Consider the following 18,862-nt stretch of genomic DNA (forward strand, 5'->3'; position numbering starts at 1 on the left):
GGGTCACAAGTGTGCTTTTTATCAGATTTACCACATACTGCCAAGTAGCTCTCCAAAGCAGTTGTACAGATTTGCATTCCACCACCAGAGATGACATCCTGTTGCTTGTTCCACATCCTCACTGATACTTCGTATTTATGTAACAAACTTGTGTGTAACACATATGAGGGACCAAGGACTATTCTACCTCACTAACTCAGGCACAGTTCAACTCCTTTAACATTTTCCGACTTCTAAAGTTAACATTATCAAACCACTCAACTTTTGCCCATCTGGTGAGTGTGAAATGGGACCCTGCCGTTATAAGTTGTATTTTCCTGATTACTAACAGTTTTAGTAGCTTTTCACGGTTTCTTGGCCATTCAGGTCTCTTATTTTGTGTATTTCCAATTCGTAATTTTCTCACTACTTAGTAGTTCTTTGTAAATTCATTCATCTATCCAGCAAATATTTATTGCATACCCATACTATGTGTCAGTACTGTAAATATAGTAATAGAACAAAACAGACAAAAATCCCAGACTCCAAGGAGTTTACATTCTTGTGGAGGAAGACAATAAATAAATAAATAAAATTTTGTGTCATGTTATCTAATATAATAGAGAAATAAAGCAAGGAGGGAGATAATAAATGGTTGGGAGGGGCATACTTTTAAATAGGGTGATCAAGGAAAGTCTTTTGAAGGTGATGTTTGCAGAAGAACACCTGAAAAAGGTAAGAGTGAGCTATACAGATAAAAGAGGGAAGAGAGTTTAGGCAGAAGATACTGCAAGTGCAAAAGCCCTGTGGTGAGCAAAGAGACCAGGGTGATTGGGGCAGAGCAAGAAACCACAATTTTAATTCATTTTCATAGAGAACTTGTGGACTCTTCAAGAATCAAGAATCCAAATTTGAGAAATACTGGTATTTGCAATTCTGTGTCATTTTTTTTTTTCACTTAACCTGATCTTACAATCCTTTTCCTAATGTTTTCATTTTAGGTCACAACAGGAAAGAAGGTGGGAAAGATAACGAAACACAAAGTTGTCATATTTATCTTTTCAGCATTTGAAAAAGAAAAAATCTTTCTCATTAATTTTTTGCCTCAATGCTAAATAGTCTGAATTCTATAATTTTAATTTTAACCACTTGCAAAAGTTTTCTTCTATTTCTCTAACACAATGATTTTCATAATTATCCAACTTTGTCTGCTAAGCCAAATCTGTGAAAATCAACTTTTTAGCATGATAGGACATTCATTAAGCCAATCACGTTACTAGGGAGCTGGCGACACACCAATTAAGCACATAACTTGCTGGCATCAGAATGACTCCAGACTCACATCCACAACAGCTGTTAGGTCTGTGATATCCCCCAGAGAGTCTCTGAAATTCATCTGGAGGGGCTCCAGATTGAGGAAGACATTGTTCAGTTTCCTGCTAAACAGCAAAGTTCCCACTGGATATAGAATAGTGCTCCTGGGCACCTTTTACCAACAAAGAAGTGATAATCAGTTTCCTAAGCACCACAGTTCATTCTCGAATACATGTGCCTGCCTACCTATTTACGTACCATAAGTTTCCATAACTAGAAGTGTAATGCACTATACCAGCAAGATACCCTTAATTTCTACCACTTCTTGTGAGACAGAGAACATTAGATACATACTTTTACCTCCTGTACAACAAATCTGGCTTTAACTAGTACCACAGAACTTATATAACAAAACTGGCTTGAACTAGTACTATAGAATTTGTTCAACACAACTGGCTTTAGCTGGTACCACAGAACTGTAAATGATGTTTCTCATAACCCAGTATTAACTAACTAGGTTTTTCTCCCCTTCCAGATTTCCTTTTAGAAAACACATCTGGGGGCACCTGGGTGGCTCAGTCAGTTAAGCGCCCAACTTCAGCTCAGGTCGTGATCTCACAGTTCACGAGTTTGAAGCCCATGTCAGGCTCTGTGCTAACAGCTCGGAGCCTGGAGCCTGCTTTGGATTCTCTCTCCCTTGCTCTCTAACAATCCCCCGCTTGCACTCTGTCTCTCTCACGCTCAAATATAAATAAGTGTTAAAAAATTTTTAAAAAAAGAAAACACCTCTGGGTTAAATAAAGCCTGATCAACAGAGATTCATTCAAAAACAAATTTGAATGTCTGATTTCTTAACATGAAAAAGGGGAGTATTGGAAAGCAGCCACAGAATATCTTCAAATAACAGAACTTTGTATATTCTTGTTGGCTGAAGGACTAAAAAGAACATAAGTTAAGGAATAATACATGCCCTTTGGAGCTCAATTGGTTTTTTTAGCATGGTGGTTACCATACTCTCCAGCTTTGGTGGAATTATCAAAGGCCCTGGGCTATCTACTTAGGTTACTACAATTCCTGAAGGAGTAACCATCTCTGCTATGTTTAGATGATACGCAATATTATTTAACAAATCACAACAGCTAGTTTTAAGCACCTGTGATTTCTCATTCCCACTATTTAATTCCACTGTGATTTTCCACTGGCAAAATCTCATTCTCTGGTTTCTAACAGCTTTAGTCAGAGTCAGCATGTCACTATTTGCCACATTACCATGTCTACCCAACCTCATCTCACCGGAATCCTACTCCCATTTCCACCTGCGTATTCTGTCAGCAACTCTAAGTCATTATATTCTCCTCATACTAGACCTCTGTTGTTTCTGCCTACCCAGATCCATTTCCCCCTCTTTATTCCTGCTATTTCTGTGGCAGCTTAACCCAAACTTTCTCTAGGGAACCAGCCTTCCCCCATTTAGTAAAGTCTTGGTGAGGCCAATCAGACGTTCTCTCCCCGGAATTTAAATTGTGAGCTGAAAGTGACAAAGTCTGAAAGTGATCACAGTTCGTGATTCCAATGACACAGCCATAAAAGAGACTGTATAACAGTTCCTGGTACCTAGATCTCTGGCACTGTCCTGATTCTTGTCTTTTCTGAGTTCTGGTTCTTCAGCTTTTCCTCCTTTCTATGAGCTACTCCATATCCTTTCAAAAATTAAGTTAAACCATTGGTTGCTACCAAAAAACCATAAGTTACACACTCCTGAAGTGTTCTCCTCCTAACGTCTCTATTTCTGTTAGTAATACTTTAGTCTTCTGTCATCTTAGCTGAAACTCCAAGTTCATCCTTAGGCTTCCTCTTCCCTTGCCGTAATCCAATCCATTGACAAGATTTGTAGACCCTAACTCTGCATCCTCCCTTAATATTCCTTCTTTTCTACACCCACAGCCATTTCTTTAGTTCAGACCTACATTTCATCTGACTTAGGGAGACAGTACAGTGGAAAGATCAGGGACTTCAGATTCTCCCAGACCCTGGCTTAAAATCTGGCTTTTCTACTTGTTAGCTTTGCTGCCTTGGATAAGCTAATTAACTTCTTTGAGCCTTTATGTTTTCATTTGTTAATAAAGCCTGTCCCATAAGGTTATTATAAATATTAAACAAGACCATATAAAGTTCCTTACATAGTTTATGGCTTATAGTTGGCACTCAATTCAGTTACTGTTGTTACCATCAATATCATCATCTTCTAATTGGTCCCCATCTCCATTTTCTCTCTTTTCCGGTACTTTTGAAATGGTAATGCCAGGTTAATTTTCATATCTATATATACATATATACATATATATATACATATATGTATATATGTATATATATATGTATATATATTTAATTCATGTAACTTCTTTAATCTGATAAACTTCAAAAATTCGTCTTTATCAATGGGCAAAATGGGTGAAGGAGAGCAGGAGATACAGGCTTCCAGTTATGTAATGAATAAATCATGGGAATAAAAGCCACCACTTAGGGAATATAGTCAATGATACTGTAATAGCATTGCATGGTGACAGATGGTAGCTACATTTGTGGTGAACACAGCATGACATATACACTTGCTGAATTGCTATGCTGTACACCTGAAACAAATGTAACATTGTATGTGACTTGTACTCAAAATTTTAAAAAAATTTCTCCTTTATCTAACAAATTAAATTCAGGCCCTAACTGTATTATCAGTCAAGGTCCTCCATGATGCCTTCTACTATTCACAACTCAATCTGTACCCAGGAAAAACAGAAACATTTATTCTTCCATGAACACACTCTGCCTTTCTCTCTTACATTTCTTTACTCTTTTTTTTTTAATTTTTTTTAATCTTTTTTTTTTGAGAGAGAGAGAGAGAGAGAGAGAGAGAGAGAGAGAGAAAGAGAGTGCCAGAGTGCAAGTGGGGGAGAAAGAGAGAGAGAGGGAGACACAGAATCTGAAGCAGGCTCCAGGCTCTGAGCTGTCAGCACAGAGCCCAACATGGGGCTCAAACTCATGAGCCATGAGTTCATGCCCTGAGCCAAAGTCGGATGGTTAACCGGCAGAGCCACCCAGGCGCCCCCTTTACTCACCCTTTTATCTCTATATTCTTGTCAAATTTCTATGTGTTAGAATCTTAGATGAGTAAATAAATGTAAAACACTTAAAACAGTGCCTGGCACAGGGGCGCCTGCATGTCTCCGTCAGTTGGGCATCCGACTTCGGCTCAGGTCATGATCTCACAGCTTGTGAGTTCAAGCCCTGCATCAAGCTCTGTGCTGACAGCCCAGAGCCTGGACCCTGCTTCAGATTCTGTCTCCCTCTCTCTCTCTGCCCCTCCCCCACTCATGCTCTGTCTCTCTCTCTCTCTCCTTCAAAAATAAACAAACATTAAAAAAAATTTTTTTAAATAGTGCCTGGCACATAGTAGCTCTTCCTCAGTAAATGTTACCTATGTTTACACCACTCAATGCCTATTTAATGTAATGCGTGAAGGCAGAAGGGGAGGGATGATAAAATTATATCGAATTATTAAATATGTAAGAACGGAAATCCTATTCCTTCTAGGGATTTAAAGATAAATAAGACATAACTGTTGTCCTCAAGGATCACACTTTAGAGAGGAAACAGATAAATAAGAATGCTATATATAGACTATGTACAAAGGCATTTCAAAAGTCTTCCACAGGGCCTGACAAATGTGTCACACACAATAATTGTAATGCATAATTTAAACTGTTGGGGAAATATCTTCCTTATTCTTCAGGGTCCATTTCAAATCCTTCTTCAGCCATGTAGCCTTTTTCCATCCTTCCAAACATGTGACTCTCACCCAAGCATATTGTATCTGTCTTAGAACACTGTTTATAGACTTGCTTTATTCACCTTACTGAATTGTAAGCCTTCAGGCAAGAATTGTATATTGCTCATCTTTATATACTCTGAAGTGTATAGCACCATGTCCTGCACATAATAGGTGAAATAAATACTTTTAAATTGGATGGCATTACCTTCAAAGGACTGCCCAGTTATTTTACTCTATTTGACTTTTGCTGCTGTAGTGAACATTAATTGTAAAAAGAAAGTGTCTTTTCTATAGTTTATTCATTTAGTTTTTCTTTTCCATTAGCATGGAATATTCATACTGGACTATATCTATCATAACATCAATTACAAGCATTAAAATATATCATTGTTTCTACCTTTGTATATTTCTCTTAAGTCAGTACTTTATTGGATGATAACTAATTCAATTCAGAAAGTGACTCTACTTTGTTTGAATGACTGTTTATGATTTCTTAGTATTTATGGATTATGTGAATCACTCAAGTCTTAAAGAGTTATGCTACCTGACACCTGAAACTAATATAACACTTTATGTTAATTATATTTCAATGTTTTTTTTTTTAATGAGTTATGCTACCTGGATTTACTTGTGTTGTTTTTTTTTTTTCTCTTCCTTGTTTCTAAATAACTGACACAATTTTTCACTTACTTTTTGTAGGTAAATGTGAATGTAAAGAACAGGTGTTAGGAAACCCCAAGGCATTCTGTGGAATGAAATATTCATATGGTGAGTTTGAAATCCTGAATGCTTCTAAGAATCTATTCAAACTAAATCCAAAGAGTTTTTTAGGAAATGGGAGGTCTAGTCTATGACATACCCAAAATATCAAAGCATTAGTCTTAATATAATAATACCTAATAGAGATGGTGTTGAAGGTCCTAGTGAGGGCAGGAGACTGCTAGAGCAAAGGCAAAGTCATCCTACTATGAGGAAAAGAGGCAAACAAAAAGAAGAAAACCATCACACATAACCCTTTCTTATGGATGCTTCTTGTCTTAGGAACCTAAAAAGGAAGTCCCTAGCCACTAAAATGATTCCTGTGCCAGTTTTATGTAGTATTACCAGTTTCGAGTAATAACCTGTGCCAGTTATCATGTAGTAATATGAAGCAAAAATCAGTTTAAACACTATTTCACAGTGATTAAGAGTTCGAGCTTTGGATTCAGACCTACGTGGGTTGGATTTCTGGTTTATTGGGTAACTTCACCTCTCTAGACTTCTTCATCTATAAAGTTGGATGGTGCCACCTTTCCCATAAAATGAGAGTTTTGAAAAGCACACAGCACATTACCTTGCATACACTATATGCCCAGTAACTGGTAGGGAGAAGGAAGAGGATATATATTTAGGAAGCACTGAGACGAGCTGTCCACTCAAGCCTCTTCCCTGCCCTCTCTGTATATTCTAGACTCCTCTACTTTTCAAATACCAGGGAAATACAGACAAAGGGAAATGTTACTGCCTATGTAAAGACTGTTCCTATCTTCAAACTCTAAATGGCTTTATGCTTACTATTAAATATACTAGATGCCTTATCTTGCCAACATATTTTTCACCAGTATCTGAGGCTTTTTATTGTTCCATAATTCATACTGCCTGAAATACACATTACAATGAAGAGAAAATTTTAAGTCATGATCTCTGAAACCAAGTGTTTAGGTTCTTTTTTTCCTCCTAGGTTCTTGATAACATTGTATTTAATCTCATAAAAGATTTTTTTTAAGTAAATGTTAAAAATCTCATAAATCTTGGGGCGCCTGGGTGGCTCAGTTGGTTGAGCATCCAACTTCGACTCAGGTCATGATCTCACGGTTCTTGAGTTCGAGCCCCACATCGGGCTGTGTGCTGACAGCTCAGAGCCTGGAGCCTGCTTCAGATTCTGTGTCTCCCTCTGTCTCTGCCCCTCCCCCACTCATGCTTTGTCTCTCTGTCTCTCCAAAATGAATAAATGCTAAAAAAAAAAAAAAATCTCATAAATTTTTATCTAAAATTACATGCATATTTCCCTCCTTTCACTTGACAACTTGGCTAAATAACAGAAGAAAACTTTTGAAATGTATAGTGCCCAATAAAGAAAAATTCATTTTGAGAAAATGGTATTTACTATCAAAAGCAAAAAACAGGACAATTTAGTTCAAAGATGGTCAGTTTAGTGGAAATATCAACTAGTTTTCAATATTACATATATTTGGTAGCTCTCTGAATTTACAAACAACTGCACTGGCATCTTTTAATACAATTGTACTATTTTCTGCTTAAGAAACTTTGAACGCCCTACCTTGTTCTTTTTTTTTCTTAAGTTTATTTTTATTTATTTTGAGGCGGTGGGGGGAGAGAGAGGGGACAGAGAATTGATAGCAGGCTCCACACTGTTAGCACGGAGCCTGATGCGGGGCTCAAACTCATGAACCACGAGGTCGTGACCTGAGCCGAAGTCAAAAGTCAAAGGCTCAACTAACTGAGCCACCCAGACATCCTGAAATACCTTGTTCTTATTAACACATCTACAGACTTGGGGGGAAAAATGGTTTCCCTTCTCCATTCTATTAGTGGAAAAAAGAAACTTGATTCATTTGTTTATTCCTTAGAAAATATTTATTAAGTTATAATAATGAATAGATGAGGTCCCTGTTCTCTTTGACCATACAGTCTAGTGGAAAAATAACAGTGAATATTTACTGAGCATTAGCCATGTGTGAGGAACTAAGTACCCTTCATGTATTATCTTATCTATTTGGATTTGATACCTCTCTGACTGGTCATGCAAGTTTGGGAAGTTCACTTGATTTCTTATTACTTGCTTCCTCATACATAAAACAAGATTAGATGACCTCTTAAGACCACTTAGAAGTCTAAAATTTGGTGATTCTATAAAGATACCTGATATCTGACAACAGTATTCTTAGGAAATGGAACCAGCCAGTGTAGGGTTCTCTCATTACACAGAATTTTCCATCAAGATATAGATGAGCCAGTAAGAACTCCTCTAATAGTATAGAATATACATCCAGTGTTCCTTAGATCTACTTTCTTCCTCACCCCAAGTTATTCCAACTGCTTAATCCCTAGCCACATCATTTCATAGATGAAGAGCATAGCGTAATAGAATCATGAGTTATAGAGAATATTGAAGCTCTGCCATCATATAGAAGGACAGCCATTCCAACCCCAGTTGGCTTGTATTTTACGTCTGGGAAGAAGATTAAATACTCCATTTTTATTATTTAATTATTTAATTATTTAATCTCTTTAGAATATGTAAAATATATTCTGGCAGTAACATTTTGTTTGTTTTTTGTCATAACTTTATACACAGTGAGCCGCAGAGTAAAATATAATCAGAATCTAAATAAAAACCAGGATAACAATTCTACTTCCTATACATCTTTTTTCTATTTGGATTTGATAGCTGAATGTGTTTAAGATATGTTTGCAGTAGGCAAATGGCTGATTTTCTCTTAGCATAATGATAGGAGTAACAGAAGCAGATGAAAATGTTGAAGAAAGAAGAGTATAGTTAATATCGATAAGAAGGTGAAGCCAATGCAAAAGTTAGTGAGCCTAATGATTTTTTTTTAGTTTTTTTCAAATTTCAGTATAGCTAATATACCATTTCATATTACTTTCAGGTATATACTATAGTGATTCAACAATTCTATATATTACTCACTGTTCATCAAGATGAACCTAATGATTTTAAAAGCAAATTTCCACATTTACATCATCATTAGTTAACTTTTCCATTATACTCTGAAATGCTTATTTAATATTCAGAGTTCAACAGGTAACATGAAATCCTATACATTTTGACTTTTGGAATTGTGTTGTTACAGTGCTAAAAATAAAGATTTTATCAGCTCATGACAAAGGATCTCATGCTGAGGTCAATGTGAAGATTAAAAAAGTCTTAAAATCTACCAAATTGAAAATTTTACGAGGAAAACGAACATTATATCCAGAATCGTGGACTAACAGAGGCTGCACTTGTCCAATCCTCAATCCTGGTAAGCATTAGACTTTTCTAGCTTAGTAACTACTTTGTCTCTGCTGATTTGCTCCTTGTCTTATTCTCTAAACCACAACTGAAATCAACTCACCAAGAGTATGTCTCCTTTTCACCATCTGAATTCTGGGGGAAAATCCAAATGGTATTCTTTGAACTGACATCAAAAAACTGTTTCTCTTCCACATGTTCTAAAAAGTGAAACATTTTAAAATCCAGCAATATAATATTTTCTGTCCTAAAAGAGAAGTCTTAGCTTGGTTCCATGTGCCAGTAGCATAGAAAACACTTTCATAATTTAGTTACCACTAATACTTCATCTGAAAGCTAGGTCCTATTACGGTGCCCTGGGTAGAATTTTCTCCCAAAGGAAATTCAAATGCAACATTCCATCTGTGCAAATAATACTGAATTCATTTTTACGATTGCATGAGAAGCATCTGTTCCTCCTGGATAGAAAACAACTCTCAAGTTCTCATCATCTTGTTTTTCATTAAATGATCATTCTGGTTCCAAATTAGAAACAGCAGAAATGTAAAAAAAAACAAAAACAAAACACTGTAGAATCTTAGAAAAACTGGAAATTAAGGGAATATGCACCTTAAAATGTTACTACAGTGGTAGAGACAAGTGAGTAAGCATGGGATTCTTACCTTTATGCTCTACAAGTACACTTTCATACTGTGCCATAAGCTGCTTATTTCTCTGTCTCCTTCATTAAATTTGAGGATGGGATTTAGATTTTTGATCACAACATCTCTAGTACCTACCATTAGTACCTAAAAAATAACATAGTACCCAGATAGTAAGTTATCAAAACAAATATTTTTTAAAAAAATCCTCTGTATTTTCCACTTTATGTAGTTGCCATCTGTATTTTAGTGGCACTGCTAAAACAGGTGCATAATTTATGCTCTGGATCTAATTCCTTTAAAATAAAAGCCCAGGAAACCCCAGTATGTTAATAAGAAATTGCTGTAGTCTTTGGTTAATAACTTTGAGAGAAACAGATAACCGAGTGACAGAGAAAAAGAAAAAAATCAGTCAATAAAATATTACCCCCTAAACAATCTAAAATAATATAAAACTGTTGAAGTTTTGACCCGTTGACTAATCTCTTACATCCTTTTATACCCCTTTAGTATTTTAAGTTATTTTAAATTTTAATAAGGAAAAGGAAAAGGGGACGTTTTAAATAATAAATAAATATGTTTCCAAAGAACAAGTGAAGTAATTAGAATCTTGGATTTTGAATACAGGAAACTAAGAGTCATAAATTTAAGTTCTATTTCCTAATAATCTGTATGTAGAGGCTCTTCCTATAAGCACTTTTTACTATCTTGGCAAAAGAAAAAAAAATATGCCCAGTCTTTTAGTAAGCCACTAAAAGAAAAAAAAAGCTTTGACCATCTGAGCCACCCTCCAGGAAGTAAACTATACTTCCTAATCAGGTTTCTTCCAGAGTCAAAGAATCAACTGAGTTCATCACAATTGAAAACATAAGCGCAATTATTCAAAGAATTCTTAAAAACATGTTTACTTGCTTTGAAGAAAAGACTGGAACCTGCCAAAGCAAAACCAGACACTCTTTCATTTCACTTTGTTTTTCCATTTTTACAAGTTCAATAGCCAAGGCCAAAGAAAGCTGATAAGAAAATTTGGAAACCTTACACGCCAACTTGCTTCCTCTGCTACTTTTTTGAAAAGGAACAATCTAATTGGCATCCCTGCAAATTCATTCATTCCTACATTCATACATACATTTACTCATTCATTAATCAATTTAGGATATCAAGACTAGCAGTAAAGTATTATATTTTCTTTTTCTAAAGAAACAAAATAAATCTTGTGCCCTCAAATGTGTAGCAAAGTAGATGTCAAAAGCATAAAAATAGGAAAGCAAAATGTAAATGCTAGTAAGTGATGCAACAGATAACATTGTTTTCCATGCTAATTTTTGGCATGATACTGCTCCATAATTTATGGATTTATTCAGTATCATTTTTATTGGTTTATTTTTATACTTTAATTTTTTTCATTTTATTTATTTTAGAGAGAGAGAGAGCAAGCAGGGGAGAGGGGCAGAGGGAGAGAGAGAGAATCCTTAGCAGGCTCCATGCTCAGCACAGAGCTTGATTCAGGGCTCTATCCCATGACTCTGCGATCATGACCTGAGCAGAAACCAAGGGTTGGATGCTCAACCAACGGAACCACCCAGGTGTCCCAAATTTATATTTATACTTTAAATTAATGGCAAGCTCCTATCGTATTTGTTCTGTTTATAGTTTCAAAGTAAATTCATTTAAAATACTAGACTTAGGGGCACCTGGGTGGAGCAGTCGGTTAAGCGTCCGACTTCAGCCAGGTCACGATCTCGCGATCCATGAGTTCGAGCCCCGCATCGGGCTCTGGGCTGATGGCTCAGAGCCTGGAGCCTGTTTCCGATTCTGTGTCTCCCTCTCTCTCTGCCCTTCCCCCGTTCATGCTCTGTCTCTCTCTGTCCCAAAAATAAATAAACGTTGAAAAAAAAATTAAAATACTAGACTTAGCAATGAAGTTTCCTAAAAATTATGTATTGTGTTTTTAAATGAAGATGTTATTACTTTAGGTATGATACAAACATGATATTATATCAAGACCACTATATTTTAATTAGACTGTTAATTACATATTGGGATTCTTTTTCATGCAAAAGCTAAGGTTACTCTTCCAAGAATTTTAATATTTTATAATCCATCTTACATTTGTGCTCTACAGTGTGTTTAAAATCTCTATCATTATTTTCTCTTTTTCTTTTTCTTTTTTTTTTTTTTAAACACCATCATAGCTGTTTTTAAGTTTAGTGCTGAATTCTTTTAATAATTTTTTAAATAACCCTCTTGAGGCACCTGATTGGCTGAGCTGGTGAAGCATCCAACTGTTGATTTGGGGTTGTGAGTTTGAACCCCACATTGGGTATAGAGATTACTTTTAAAAGTTTAAAAAATCTTAAGGAGCACCTGGGTGGCTCAGTTGGTTAAGCGTCTGACTCTTGATCTTGGCTCAGGTCATGATCTTATGATTCTTGAGTTCCAGCCCCACATGGCGCTCTGTGTTGACAGTGCTGACAGCACAGAGCCTACTTAGGATTCTGTTTCTCTCTCTCTCTCTCTCTGCCCCTCCTCAGCTCACTCTCTCACTCTCTCTGTCTCAAAAATAAATAAATATTTAAAAATAAATATATAACCCTCTATAGAAGCTATACATGTACATTATAAAATTTTAGGGGAAAATTTAAAATGTCACATTTCTTACCTCCAAAGATTCTCTGTTAACAGCTTAGTGTAAATCCTTCTAGGTCTTCCTCTGTGCATGTACATATTATAATTTTTAACCAAAATAAATTCATACTATACTCTGTTTTGCAACCTACTTTATTCAGTTAGTGATCTTTGCCTTCAATTACAGTTTATTTTCATATACTATAATACTCAGACCACATGCCAATTTCCCAACTGGTCCCAAAATGTCCTTTAGGACTGATTTGTCCTTGTCAGGTTCAATCCAGGATCACACATTGTATCTGGTTTTTAAGACTCTCAAGTCTCTTTTATTCAAGCACAGTTCCTCTTTTCATTGTTGAAAAAATTATTAGTGTTGAAGAAACCAGCCCAAGTGTCCTGTAGATCGTATTACCTTCTATATTTGTCTGGTTGGTTCCTTGTGGTGTCATTTATCTTGTCCCTCTACTGCCTATGTAATCTCTAAAGAAAAGCTTGATAGATTCAAGATAAATATTTGGACTAGAATCCATTAGAGATATTGCTGTGTGTGTACTTCATGTTAAATCATATCAGAAGACATATAGTAACCGGATAACTCACCATCAGGGTTGCTCAACTTGATCCTTGGGTTAGAGTGATGACAGTCTGGTCTCTCCATTGGGCAGTTTTGTTTTCCCTTTTGAGACTAGAAAATAATGAGTGTGGTATTACTTAGTCATGATACAAACATCCAGTTTCCCAGTAACTATTGATTTAATGACATTATCATTGATTGGTAATCTTCCTGAATCAACAATTTCATTAGAGTTTGAGAAATGACGTTTTTCTAACTTCCCTCATTTATTAGTTGATGCTTCTGTAAGGGGACTGTCTCTTTGAAACTGGGCAACTATTAGGGTAGTTGGGCAACTATGGGTAACTATTAGCTTACCATTCAATATAGTTCCTATTGTAAAAGGCAGAATAAATGCTAAATTCTTTCCCCATAATTTCCAATTTTCAAAGTAAGTAATGGTTTTAATAGCTTCCTCAAAAGATTACAAATTAGGGGTGCCTGGGTCACTCGGTGGGTTAAGTAACCAACTTCAGCTCAGGTCATGATCACAGGGTTCTATGAGTTTGAGCCCTGCACGGGGCTCTCTGCTGTCAGAACAGAGCTGTCTCCCTCTCTCTCTGCCCCTCCCCTGCTCACTCTCTCTCTCAAAAATAAATAAACATTAAAAAAAAAAAAGGATGACAATTTAGTTTTTTCTAGATTTCTCTTTTTTGAGTATCATTTTGGAATTATGGATATTGGTTGATTCAAATAGATAGATACCAATAGGTACAAATTATTATATTCCTTGGTGCTCAGATTATCACAACTTTAAAAAGTTGTAACCCTTTCTTGATAACTCCCATGTCCTTCTGAATTGATCCCAGTTAATCTTTGAAAGCTTCTGTGCCTTTTAGCACAATAGGATGTCCCATGCTAGCTTGTATCTTCCCGCCCTGGACCTGCAATAGCATTTGTCCAAGAAGCCTTGTTTTGTTTTGTTTTGGTGAGATCTGTTTAATTAGAGACTACAGTATATCTATTATAGGTGTTCACTGCTACTTGAATGCCTTTTTTTAGGTCATTTCAGTGGACAAGTGTTATATATATATATCATATTCATATGTTTTACTTTTATTATTTTATTAATATATATTAATTTTTATATGTACATATAAAGCCATGAGTTTAAATTGATATTTTCAGCTTAATTTTAGCATCTACTATTTTCCCTTAAGTTTTAAAGTATATGTCTCTTTATCTTGGAAAGCTGTCTTATAAACATAACTACTTATTTCTCTACCCTATAATATTAAAGAAAATTATTTCAAAATACCAATATTGATATTATTACAAACATCTCCTAAAGGAGATTAACATATTTCCTTTTTATAGTGTATAGGTAATGAGACCATCCTTTAATTTTTCTGTGTTACCCAAAATTTTTTATTTGAAGTCTGAAAAGAATTTTTAATTACAAAGTCAACACTAGGTCCAGTTAAGTCTCAAGTTTTTTTTTAATATATGACAAACATCCTATATCCCAAAAACACACTGACTTTTTTTTTATTATTATTTTTTTTAATCTTCATTTATTTTTGAGAGAGAGACAGCGTGTGAGCAGGGGAGGAGCAGAGAGAGAGGGAGACACAGAATCGGAAGCAGGCTCCAGGCTCTGAGCTGCCAGCACAGAGCCCGACGCGGGGCTTGAACCCACGAACCATGAGATCATGACTTGAGCCGAAATCAGACGCTTAACCGACTGAGCCACCCAGGCACCCCAACACTGACTTTCTATAGGAAATATGTGTTACTTTGTATAATTTATAACTCTCTTCCAATATGTTTTCCCAAATGGTTTTTCACTTTTATAAAATCCTCAATATACACTACCATACATAGTGAGTCTCCAAGAAATAGTAATTTGTGGCAGTGTGCTAAGCACGCACAGAATCCTCACTTCTTTACCATGAAGGGTGGTACAGTATAAAGTAAAAGTTCTACAGACGGACTTGAGCTTAAGTCAGAGTGTTAACTATTTACTGGGAGACACTGAACAACTTGTGCAATCTTGCTGAGCCTCAGTCCCCTTATTTGTGAAACAAGAAGAAAAACAAGACCTAGTTCATAGGGTTATTTTCAAGATTAAATAAATAATACATGTAAACCATTTAGCACATAGTAAATGCTTATTAAGTGTTAGCTCTTACTACCTGTGACTCCCTATTTCGACTATGAATATATAAAAGCACGAACCGTGCATATAAAATTACTGAAGTCACATCTCTCTCCTTCAATAAATTATGATACTCTATAGCCCCTAACTTTGTTCTCTTTTAGGTTTGGAGTACCTTGTGGCAGGACATGAAGATGTAAGAACAGGCAAATTAGTCGTGAATATGAAAAGTTTTGTCCAGCACTGGAAGCCATCCCTTGGAAGAAAAGTGATGGATATTTTAAAAAGAGAGTGCAAGTAGCAATAAAGGTATATAGCACATAATGGCACTTCTCTATGTATGAAACACAAACTTCATGGAATGGAGACCTCAAAAATGAAACTGGAATTTTTTAAGTGCCAAAACATATAGAAATGTTCCAATGCATAGGCCTTGTCTAACCTGACTCTTTGGGAGGCCATGTTTAAATACAGTTTGTTTCATAAAGACAAATGGAAACTCCTATGCTGATACCTGGTTTCTGTGGGACTGATTCTGAAATTCATAACTATTAAGAGTTTTTAACAGCAGTGTGATATTTAGCAGTAATCCATTAAGGGCAGTACATCTAACAAGGACTCCTTCCAGCTTCAGATATGTTACTTATATTTGTGCTACTTAAAGCAATTAAGGAGATTTTAAGGACTCCCCAACCCTAGTATCAAAAAAGGTTTTTCTTAAAAAAGAGCCTTCCTTTGCGTGATGTGTGTGAACTTTGGTCTGTGGGGTGTTAAATGGAACCTCTCCACATGTATATAGTATTTCCTTGTATAAAGCACTTTACTACCTACCACTTGTGTTGTGAAAGTTTGGAAACCGTTGTTGACAGAAAGAAAAATAAAGGGCGTGTAAGAAAACCTACTGAAACAGAAGCACTGCCACTACATGTGGACAAAAGGAAGTTGTACGTTTTAACTCTGAACACTTGGGAAAAAAATATGTGAAGATACAACCTAAAAGAACATGTTTGCATATCAAATCTCAGCTTCAGGCTAGAGGTTAGATTCCACAGATACCAACCATGATGAAAATTTTTTTAAAAACTAAACAAGATGAGACTTTAAAACTAGAGGAAGAAGAAATCATAAGTGTAGAAATATGCTTGGATAAAGAGGAAATTGACTTTAAATTTTTAAAAGATCATTTATTTGCAATGCACTTGTAAACACTGCAAAAATTATTATAGACACAGAATTTGTTTTATTTTTGTGTTTAGTATTTAAACCTGAATGTTGAGACAGTTTTCTCCTTATCTTTATTAACAATATATGGTCATTATATTTGCTCACTTTTTTGACACAATGTATGTGATAGTTCACCAAACTACAGTCTTCATTATTATTCATCTGTATCCATGCATAACCACAATACATACAGTTTCTTCTGTACTTGAATATACAAAACATGAACCACAGTGCCATAAGATTAACTTCACATACAGAACATACTTTTTTCCTGAGGTCCTGTGGACTTGCAAAAAAAAAAAAATATATATATATATATATATTGCTCTGTTAATTTTTTTATATTTCATATATGTAATAAAGGAATATGATCTCTTGATTTTTGTCTCATTTCCTGATCAATTCTTTCAATGATGCTAAAGATTATCTTTTCTTAATGAGGGAACACAAACCTAATTCCTTAAATTAAGAAAATCAGGGCACATGGGTGGCTCAGTCAGTGAAGTGTCTTGACTCTTGATTTCAGCTCAGGCCATGACTTCACGGTTTGTGAGATCAAGCCCCATGTTGGGCTCTATGCTGACAGCACAGTGGAGCCTATTTAGGATTCTCTCTCCTCTCTCTCTGTTCCTTCCCCACTTGCACTCTCTCTCTCAAAATAAATAAATAAACTTAAAAAAAAATCAAACAAGTGCCCAGTATTTTGACTCTTTTACTCTGGTGCATGGAGATAGAGTAGAAGCTACAGGTTTAGTTTCTGTCACATGAAATTTTTTTTTTATCAGATGCAATGCATTTTTATACTATATTTACCTTTTTAAAAAGCAATGGAAGTTCATTGTTGAAAATACAGAAAATTGTATCAGGAAAAAAATCCTATGTTTAAACCATCCTGTGATGACAGCATTAGCATTTGAGTGCCTATTCTGCTAGACTGTTTTCTATGCAGGTACATACCTTTTAGAGAATTGGAATTATGTTATACATACTCTCATGAAATCTGCTTTTATAACCTGTAACATGTCTCTCAGCTTCTTATCTTTTCCTATTTTATCCTGGTAGGTGGAATGCTATATAGTAGGGTATCATTTACAAACAACTTATCAAAAATGTGGGTAAGTATATCACATCAAGAAAAATATTTTAGGGTCACCTACATGGCTCAGTCAGTTGGGCAACCGATTCTTGATTTTGGTTCAGGTCATGATCTCACAGTTTGTGGTTCAAGCCCCTGAGTTAAGCTCCTAGCTAGTAATGTGGAGCTTGCTTGGGATTCTCTGTCTCCCTCATCTCTCTGCCCCTTCCCTGGTCACTCGTGAGCTTTCTGTCTCTCTCTCTCTCTCAAAAATAAATAAACAGGGGCACCTGGGTGGCTCAGTCGATTAAGCATCTGACTTCAGCTCAGGTCATGATCTTCACAGTTTGTGAATTCAAGCCCCACATCGGGCTCTGTGCTGACAGCTCAGAGCCTGTGGCTTGCTTCAGATTCTGTGTCTCCCTCTCTCTCTGCCCCTCCCTGCTCATGTGAGCTTTCTGTCTTTGTCTCCCAAAAATAAATAAAAACATTACCAAAAAAATTAAAAATAAATAAATAAACAACCAAACCAAACAAACAAACAGGGGCGCCTAGGTGGCTCAGTCAGTTAAGCATCCGGCTCTTGGTTTCAGCTCAGGTCATGATCTCACAGTTCCTGGGTTGGAGCTCCCCATCGAGCTCTGTGCTGACAATGCAAAGCCTGCTTGAGATTCTCTGTCTCTCCCTCCTTCTCTGCCCCCTTCCTGATCATGCGCATGCTCTCTCTCTCTCTCTCTCTCTTTCTCTCTCAAAATAAAGTAACTGTTAAAAATAAATATTTTTAATTAAGAAAAAAAGAAAAATATCTTAAGTACATCAAATATAGGATTTTCCTAAGTTTCAGAATTGCCAAGTAGCCTTGTTTTCCATATCACTTTATTTAAAATAAGTATTACCTGGGGTGCCTGGGTGGCTCAGTGGGTTGGGCGTCTGACTTCGGCTCTCAGGTCATGATCTCACAGTCTGTGAGTTCGAGCCCCACATGGGGCTCTGTGCTGACAGCTCAGAGCCTGGAGCCTCCTTCGGATTCTGTGTCTCCCTCTCTCTCTGCCCCTTCCCTGCTCATGCTCTGTCTCTCTCTGTCTCAAAAATAAATAAACATTAAAAAAAATTTTTTAAATAAGTATTACCTATAAAAGAGACTACAAATAATGTCTATTTTTTAAGAGTAGAAAAATGTCCATAGTATATTATTAAGCTTAAAAAAACTGCATAACAATACTTATAGTAACAGAGCCCACCCCCAAAACACATTTATATTATGTACAGTGTTTTAAAAGGCCTGAAAGATAGATTATAGCAGTATTTACCCCTGTAACAGAAAGGAGGGAGATTTTCACTTTTTATTTTGTATACATCTGTATTGCTTTATATTCTTTCATTGATCATGTACCACTTTTGTAATTTATTTGACAGTTAAAATTT

At 35.9% G+C, this 18,862-nt stretch overlaps 1 protein-coding gene across 2 annotated transcripts in view; it reads left to right on the forward strand.

Annotated features, from left to right (window-relative positions):
• Window positions 1-16,741, forward strand: part of NTN4 (netrin 4) — a 125,323-nt gene extending 108,582 nt beyond the window's left edge. For both annotated transcript variants that reach the window (XM_040491171.1, XM_040491172.1), the window contains exons 8-10: window positions 5,819-5,887; window positions 8,995-9,165; window positions 15,303-16,741. In XM_040491171.1, the coding sequence (XP_040347105.1) occupies window positions 5,819-5,887; window positions 8,995-9,165; window positions 15,303-15,439 (377 nt within the window). In that variant the 3' untranslated portion in view covers window positions 15,440-16,741. The remainder of the gene's footprint in view (window positions 1-5,818; window positions 5,888-8,994; window positions 9,166-15,302) is intronic.
• Window positions 16,742-18,862: the final 2,121 nt, after the last annotated feature.

The sequence above is a fragment of the Herpailurus yagouaroundi genome, unplaced genomic scaffold (assembly GCF_014898765.1).
Source record: "Herpailurus yagouaroundi ecotype Mexico unplaced genomic scaffold, PumYag 182, whole genome shotgun sequence".
Taxonomy (NCBI): Eukaryota; Metazoa; Chordata; class Mammalia; order Carnivora; family Felidae; genus Herpailurus; species Herpailurus yagouaroundi.